This window comes from Beta vulgaris, chromosome 5 (assembly GCF_026745355.1).
Source record: "Beta vulgaris subsp. vulgaris cultivar EL10 chromosome 5, EL10.2, whole genome shotgun sequence".
Lineage (NCBI taxonomy): Eukaryota > Viridiplantae > Streptophyta > Magnoliopsida > Caryophyllales > Amaranthaceae > Beta > Beta vulgaris.
In genome coordinates, this window is record NC_079206.1 from 16,162,011 (window position 1) to 16,171,485 (window position 9,475).

Below are 9,475 nucleotides of genomic sequence, written 5' to 3' on the forward strand. Positions count from 1 at the left end.
AAAACCACAATACTACTCAATGCTTATTACTCTCTCAGTTTCTTTTTATAGACGTACTTAATATTAATTCATTGATTCAAAATTATAAGTTAAAACTAAACGATTACATATTAAAATGAAAAAAAAAATACAATTCTAATATGACAAAACCACGATCATTGAGTAAAGCCAATATTTCTAAAAACCCTCGTCTTTCACATTGATGTCTGATATAAACTTCCACAAGGGGGTCTGTGATCTTTTGTAGTTTTAAAGTAGAACTGAATTCAAAAACAAAGTACTAACATCTGTTGTAACCCTGCACAAATTTCGATCAGCAAATCAACCTCTTTAATTACACAAAAAACCAAAAACAAAGTCTCGAAACTCTCACATGAAAAGATATGAAACTCAATATATGAGTAGATATAACCAATATATGAGTAGGAAAAACTCTCTATTAGATAGATACCGAAGTTTATTAGAAACATTAACATAAAAAGCTAGTAACAAAAGGAGAAAAAGGGATTACCACTGTCCAAACGGGTGGCGGTAACTCCTAGGTTGAAAATTAGGGTTTTGTGGGAGAGGAGAGAGAAGGCGACTAATTGATTGGGTATATATATATATATATATATATATATATATATATATATATATATACAGTGGCGGATCTAGAAATTTTAGATCGGGTGGGCCAAACTCGACGTATACTTTTTTATCATAAAAATATAAAATAACTTTAACTATCCATAATTACGTAAATATTGAAAATATGAAGTAGTTACACTTTTTTTCTTTTTAGTTCTTTATCCTAAATTACAAAAATCTGTCAAATATTCTTATAACAATAAATATAATTTTAGTTGTATATTATTGATTATTGCTATGCTAATTTGATTATCTCCGTGATTAATCTTTATCTTTATAATACGCAATAACTAATATAACTTTTTTTTTAAAAAAAAAGCAGATGTAACAGAGTAAGTATAGTAGTACCTAATAAAAAGTAAACGTAGTATAGTAATAATTAGAAGTTTTTGGTAGAAAAGGAACAATTTAACATAACTAAAAAGAAAAAAAAGATAATATTATATCTGAAAGAAATAATAAGAGGAAGGAAAGCAACTAGCAAGGAATCAAATGCTGGAGTTAAAGGGAGAAGATGTTCAAAATTGGAATAATAATCAAGAAGAAATATATTTTTAAAAAAATGGAAAAATGTTTGCAAAAAAAGTCTACAAGAGGTTTCGAACCTGAGATGTAAGCAAAAGTCAAAGACACTAATACCAACTGAACTAACATGATTGTATGTAAATATTTGCAACATTTAATACTAGTAAAGAACTAAAACCATAGGGTGGGCCATGGCCTAGGTAGGCCCCCCCTTGAATCCGCCACTGTATATATTATATATATATATATATATATATATATATATATATAAAAGGAGAAGGCCTCATAATCGGACCGACCGTAACTTCGTACTGGTCAACCCGACTCGGGTTTGCAGGCAAGACCCTTTGGGAGTAGGGGGAAGGGAAAGGGGAAATCCCCACCCCCAAAGTGCCTCTAATGGAGTTTGATCCCACAACCTTGACGTTGTGAGATACAAACCAAACCGGCCACTAAATCAAGTACTACTTGGTATTGTTAGTTTATATATATATGTGTGTATATTTTCTTGAAACTGTGCATGCCATATATTTAGATCAAACTAGGTAAATAGCTAGTTAAAGCATTGCATTATTGGAAAGATATACTACCTCCGTTCTTTTTTAGTTGCAACGTTTGACAAATTGCACTATTCATGCTCTCTTACTTGACCACATTTATTGATTTATATGTTAAACAAAATATAGTCATGTGGGGTCTTGTTTGATTCGTTTCGATGTAAGCTTTCATAATATCAAATTTTTATAATTTTTACTTACATACAATTAGAGATAAAACGATTTGAAATTGTACATTGGCAAGCGTGAAAGTCAAAATGTTGCAACTAAATAAAAACAGAGGTAGTATGAGATATTGATACCTTTCTCAACCTAATAACTTAACTTATTGCTGCTAATTACATTGTTAAGCTTTGAATAATTGGTTCTTATCCTTCTCATGAAGCAAAGTTCTTCACTTTGATTTGTATTTTAACATTATCATCTTATTTTCATGGTATTTTAATATGGTCACCTTTAGAGGATATTGGTATAGGAGTGTTAGATATTTATATATGTATCGTTTTGTTGGTTTTAGAGAGCTACTAAGCGTAGTGTTGTAAACAAAATTCGATCCTATGTTTTAGCTTGTATACCATCTCCACAATATTTTACCCACTAAATTAGATGACATCTACATTGATATATGTATCGTGAAATTCGTGCTTTTTCATGTGAACTTCACTAATTATATGAATTATGGGAACTTAACTTAAATGATTTGAACTCCATGAGTTATCGACTTATTTGAATTGTGGAGCTCTTTTCAAAACTTAAAGTAGTTCATTTAATTTGAACTTAGCTTTCATTAAACTTGTTTTTTCGACATGCAAAGAACAAAGCATAAGAATTGAATACAATCCTATAACTTGAAATTATACCAAAAACATGTTTCTAAGAAGTATTCATGAACAGAAATCTACGTCCAATATCAACTTATCTTTGGGATTATCAGTGGTTAAATTAGCTCCGACTTTGAACTTTTTTCAACGGAGACTCAAATAATCGGGACAAAAAGAGTATTGATGTGTATATTAAGAAATAAGAATACATGCTAAATCAATTTTTATTTTGATAAGTACATGCTCATTTCAGATCGAATTGAATACCTAATAGTCAATATTTTGATAAGTACATACTAATCAATTAATATGAACTATAGAAACTTAATTTTGACAATAAACATCAATATAATGTCCAGTTGTCTACACCCAAGGACTTGTAGCTTCAATCTATAAGGCGTTAACCGATTAAGATTGCAAAAGAGGCCGGTGAGTTCTCTGGACACTTTTCCTAGTTTTAATATATTACATTGATAAAGCGCAATTATTATGTATTACTTCCTCCGATCCGTTTCCGAAATTTCTTCCTAGGTTGATCAATTTCCTTTCAAACAAAAATTCAAATAGAAAAAACAAAAAAAAATGGAGGAAGTATCACTTTAATAAATCAAATGTGAGCATATGTTAGATAACAAGATCTTAGAGAAGCATATTTTCTTGAGACTAATGTGTATCCAAATTAAATTATCTCCCAACAATGTTTTACTCGTGCTCCTACAAAAAGTAGAGTACAGTTTATAAATATATAGTCCTAGATTCTGCAAGATCAACATGAAAATAAACAATATAGTTTAATTTAGATAATGTATATGTATATATCAATATTCTTATTGTACAAGTTATGTGATCATATGAGAAAACATCTTACTTAAAAGCTGAGAATAACTTAGAGTCTCATCACTTTTCTCTTAGACCCTATTCTTTTAGGTATAGTTTCAGTTCACTTTAGTTTAGTTTAATTTAGTACAATATTTTCCTCTCATAATTTTACTTCAGTTTAGTTCAATTATAATCAGCTCAACTCCGTTTAAATCAGTTCGGTTCAGCTTAAAAGAACAGGGTCTTAGAATCACAGGCTTATAGCCATACAAGAAAAAAAAATGTTTCTTAGGTTATAGTCCTGTCACTCCTCACTTAGGGTCATAACATCTCTCAATTCTCACCAGGACCGTTTGAAGATTTTGGGATCCTGTTCTAACATAAAAATTATTAGTCCCCTTAACTTACAAAAATAAAGATGGAAGTAAAGATGAAAAGTTAATTATTTAAAGATTGATCACTAAGAAATTTATTAAGGATGGAAAACAAGAGTGATTTCCTCAAATATGAAGTATCTTTTTTAGAACAATATATTTTAAGGGTCCTTATATTTTTGGAGGGTCCTGTGCTATTGGGCTCTTTGCACACTCTCATCTACCCCCAAATTCTCACGTAAATATATATTCTAATGTGAACTTATCTTTATACTGAACCAACACTACTCACAAGTCTGGGACTAGGTGAGAGAGGGGATAAGGACCGAGAATATCCCCACCCTTAACAAGAGCCTCATAGTGGGGTTAAGGTCATAATTAAGGAGCATCTCTTACCAATACAAATAATATTTCTTATATGCAATATACTAATTCCATTATGAATTAATCATTGTATATATTAATCGTGCATGAATAAGTAACATAGTACTATGCTGCCAGCAATCGAATTCATAGATAACCCCGTTATAAATTACACAGACCTTACACTCACATATTTATCTGAATAAGTCACTCTAATATATGTCTCCTTTGTATCATATTGTAATAATTTCTAATGGTGAAAATTCAAGTAATAAAAGCATTTTGACAAATGACCTACTTATCAAAAACAAAACAAAATGATCATTCTACTATATTGTCCCTTAAAAATACCAAAGCATTTTTTTCTTTACATTGTCATTTTTAAAGTACTAGTGGAAATTGATGTCATATATAAGACATATACTTTATCATAGAGATCTTAAAGAATCTTAATGTGTATGATACTTACGTAAGACAAAGAACCATATTAAGGATAAATATTAGCTATCATCTCATCCATGTCACTATATATAATATATTTTGAGTTTCTTCCATATCCATTAGCATCTTTTTTTTAATATGAATTCGTATCACAATAAATAATCAAAATTAAGACAATGGTGACCAAATTTCACAGATTTTTCATTTAAAGTAGTAATTCTTGATCTGCGACTAACTCACCATTGTTGGGCCCTAAGCTTCATTCCATAATCTATTTTTAGATATTGGGTTAATTTAATTATTAGTTTAACGAATCTAGGCTCCGTTTGGTAGGACGTAAAACGTTTTTCCAGAAAACTGTTTTTTATATTTTCAGTTTTACATTGTTTGGTTGGCAAAAGAATGTAAAACCATTTTCCCTTGGGATAAAATTACTCTCCAATGATGGAAAACCATTTTCCCTTCAAAATGAAGGGAAAACTGTTTTCCTTATCTCCCTTGTACACTCCTCTCACTACCTCCTTACTTTCCCTTTCATTTCATCATTTTTCTTACATGGAACCAACCAACGGAAAACTAATTTTGGAATTGTGTTTTCCATGAAAATCATTTTACACTGAAAATATTTTACGCCCTACCAAACGAAGCCCTAATTTATTAATTATTTTGGGAGTGATCTATAGGACATTAAAGAATCGATTTTGAATTGATTGAAGGCAACGGAGATATGGGTTTCATTTTATATTAATTATGACCAAGATTGGCTGGATTAGTCGATGAGCAAAAATAAATTAAATGATAATTAGCATGGATGTGGAGCTAATTATTGTATGGAACTAGTTAATAAACAAGGCCTTATCACTCATGTTCATTAGGGAAAGGAAACAAGAATATACGTATGTGATCAATTCCGCAATACCTTTGTTTCTCTTACTTAATTTACAGAAAATAAAATACTACATGAAGCTATTATTTAATAAGTTTAGTATTGTTGTTGCTGTTTAAGGAAGACATTTCAAGCATTAGCTATTAATTAAGCATGAAAAATCATAGTATAAGAAGCTTTCCTCTGCACAAATTTTATGAAATGCTGCTGCCATTTAAAAATAAAAAGGTGACCGAAAAAATTAAATTAGAATAAGATCACATATAGTACTTCTCTACTATTTGAAGCTGCCCTAAAATATAGTATCTAACTAGTTATAAGTTGGTCTAAGATCATGGTTACATTCTACTAACACAACTAATTAATTACTTAATTTTATTTTAGGGGTGGCAACACAACTTGCTTAATAAGTACTAAAAGTAATCTAAAAGCTAAAATTAGTAATTTCATATGTGAAGTAAATGCTTCATTCTATTTTGAGTAAACATCCCAAAGAAGTAAAGCAAATAGTTTTGAAAGTTTAACTCAATCAAAACTCATCTTAAAACAATTAGTAAATAATCTGGAGTACAATGGATTAGATCTAGGTCAACACATAACGGTAATATAGTTACTGGTAGTTAAAAAAAACTAATGAAATTATTTCATACAATTATGTACTTCATATGTACATAAACTATATTAAATTTAAGAAAAAAAACGTTAATATAACAATTAGAAGTTTATATAATTTCCTTGTAATTTAAAACAAAAGCCCTAAAAAAATCCTGCAAATATTGATGGGAGTAAGGAGAATAACAATTTTTCTCTCATATTCCCTTTTTATAATAGAAGTTAAATTTACTCCCATTGAATATAAATAGAAGAAGGAATAATTAGGGAAAGAAGAGGTATATAAGTTCTAGAAGAAGTGACAGTTTCTAAAGAGTGGAAAGAGCCATAGAAAGAAAATTAAGGAGCAGAAAGCTTATCTTTTACACTAAACATTTTAGTGAAACTTGTGAATGTTTATGTGTTGGTAGGACAAGAAGAATCCTTCTCACTCAGAATAACCCAATTTGTTGCCCATTGTTTTTAGTACTACTACATACTAGTATTTATTACATCTTCCTGAAAACAATGCAAAAATTAAAACAAATAAAATAAAATGAAATAAGGCACATGATGTGTGTTTGCATTGTAATTCCATTTCAATTCCCAAATGGTTCATCAGATCATATATTATATCATTGAACATGTTCATAAAAGTACTATATTCATGGACACACAAAAGAATTAATAAAAATTATAAGTAGATTATGAAGTTATGTATGTGTTAAGTATAGAGCAGAGATTTTGTTGGACTAATTAAATAATTAACTAGCAAAAAAATAATTAGAAAATTAATTAACTTATAAAAAAAAGGTAATGAAACTTTATCAAGAACTGTGTCAACATTATTGATGAGAAAATTAAGATTAACTAAACTTTAATTTATAATTTGTAATCCTCACACACCATTTTTCTCACCGAAATAAATAAGAAGTTTCAACATCAAAGACACTCACGCACAAAAGCTTAATATAACAAGATCAAATGAAAAGAGAAAGAGGAATAAAAAGAGAGACTATTTCCAGAATTTCCAAGATACAAAAAAAAAAAAAAAAAAAAAAAAAAAGAGGAACATGAAGACGAAGAACAAGAACTAACAAAGTTACATGATGATTGGGTGATAGATAGTATTAAATTCCATGGATTATTATTGGCTGACCTGATCCTTCAAATGCCAAAGTGAGGCGAGAAATTTATAGCCCTTGGATTTATCAACATCAACATCATCATCATCAAAACATCAACAATCAACATCATCACCATCAAATGGCTGGGATTTGAGTAGTAATACTCTAGCTAAACTTTTCTAACTAATGAAGAAAAATAAGCTGCTTAGTATATTATCCAAATGGAGGTCTACCGGCTGAATTATTTCCTGCCCATCCATCAACCGGCAGCTGGCAGTTCTGCATATTAAGAGGCAAGTTTAAGAATGGTAACCCTGAAGATGGGTCTGGAAACTGGGCCCCGTTTCCACCGGGTGGTCCAGTCTGCATCTGAAGTCCTCCACCTGGTGTCACAGCTGCTGCCTCTTCTTCTTCAAGTGGTAAACGCTCATATGCGACGTTAGTAAACGAGGCAGCGATGACTATAACTGGTCCAGCTGCAACAAGCTCTCCGACCACGTTTCCTCCTACGACTTGACCCTGCCCGCCTGCTAAGAAGATGGTTAAACTAGTAGCCCCAGGTGGCGCAGGCGGGGGTAAGAATGAGCCAGATAGAGATAGGATCTCGAATCGGCCGTGAAGTGTAACAACAGCTGAACCTCCTGTCCCACCTCCTCCTGGCTGACGGAGGCTAACGTTGGTCACTGTTCCCGTACCACTTAGAACACAGATCCCACGTTGCCTCCGCCTAGCGTAGGAGGCAACGCAATCGAATATATCACAACCACTAGCTACCTCTAGGATATGCGCTCGGAGAGTGTTTGCACTCTCTCGAGTTATTATCACTGGAGGTTTGGGCTTATTTTTCGACCCAGGGGGTCTTCCCCTGGGTCGACGACCTACAACGTCTCCAGGGCCTGAGCCTCCGGAGACGTTGACTAGGTCTAGCCCGTGTTCATCATGATCAATGTTGTTGTTGTTATTATTATCATCGTCTTCTGACTGGTCCGGCCTCTGTTGTAACTGGAGGTCGGGCCTATGGTGTTGTTGGTGATGGAGTTGATGGACATAACGATTTGCTGTGCCTAAATCTAAGCCAGCCATTCAAAATAACATTCAATATCAAAAGAAAACTAGTACTAGGAAATTTTTTTTTAATCTAACAAGAGATTAAAAAAAATAAAATGGACAAGGGGAAGAACAGTTCTTTTAATCTTTGTTTTTGTGGGTTGAGAGATTATTAATATTTTTGAGAAGCTTGGGAATATTAAATGATGAAAAGAAAAAGGAGATAAGCCCCAGAAGTCGAAGTTTAATTAAGATTAGAATACAAGGGATGAGAAGATGAGAAGAGGGTAAGAGTACATAGAAAGAAAAGGAAGAAGGCTAAGCTGGAGAAAGAAAATAAATCAGGAGAGAGAGAGAGAGAGAGAGACAAGGACTCAATGTGAGACGCAGTCATTTCTCTCATACAACCTCTCCCTAAAAGTTTAAATATACAAGAAATATAAAATTTAAAGTCACTGGTTGAAAAAGATATAGAATTGGTTTATTTTAATTTCTTTGTCACTTTGATTTATATTTAAATAATTAAAGCTTTTAGACATTGATCGACGCATACCAGAAGCGCGTAGTTATACTTCAAAATATAAATTCTTATTTTTGGCTTAAGTATTTCATCTAATGAATTGTAGTTCTTTTTATTAAAAAAATATTATTAATACGAAGTTGTCTTTATTGGTTATAGAAGTATAAAAAAAAACGACTGAGAACTACTCCTACGACATGATCGATTTTTATATTTTTAGAAAAAGTTTTAGTTTGATGATAACTTATCGTTTTTGTTGAGATATATAGTAGTATTATTACATAATATTCCTTGTTCGTACATTGAGTATTTGTATTAAAAGTAGTTCAGAGCATCAGATTTAGCTTATGGTAGTCCATTTCTTTCTAGAATCTCGATAAGCTAATAACTTATGTTTTTCTGTTTAGTGTTTAGTTAATAGTATCATAGTATTTTAATTTTTAGCTATACATATAGTATATATATGAGGTTGAGGTGGTGGAGTAGTAGTTGGTATTGTTTCCCATCAATTATTCCTCAGATATGCAAACCTCATAAGACTCATTTGAGTAAATTCTCATATCTCCCTCAAACGAGTCCCCTTCATATCTTAAAAAAAATATATATATATAGTATATATATACTTCTCTTTCATGATAGAAAACTTAATAGGAAATATGTAAACATGATTTCTTGTTCAAAGCTCCAAATGGTTATTTGATAGGTGCCAACAAAAAATTAATTAAGGTTGGAATGGATTATAAAAGTAAAAAAAGAAATTGACCCATATGATAA

The 9,475-nt window shown here is 31.3% G+C and overlaps 1 protein-coding gene across 1 annotated transcript; it reads right to left on the bottom strand.

Annotated features, from left to right (window-relative positions):
* Positions 1-6,873: 6,873 nt before the first annotated feature.
* LOC104892926 (AT-hook motif nuclear-localized protein 23) lies at positions 6,874-8,598 on the bottom strand. Its single transcript, XM_010678949.4, has one exon. The coding sequence runs from the start codon at positions 8,215-8,217 to the stop codon at positions 7,348-7,350; it is 870 nt and encodes a 289-aa protein (XP_010677251.2). The 5' UTR covers positions 8,218-8,598; the 3' UTR covers positions 6,874-7,347.
* Between the last annotated feature and the right edge of the window lie 877 nt (positions 8,599-9,475).

Coding starts and splice junctions, on each gene's coding strand:
- LOC104892926 (XM_010678949.4), bottom strand. CDS start 8,217: ATGGCTGGCTTAGATTTAGGCACAGCAAATCGTTATGTCCATCAACTC.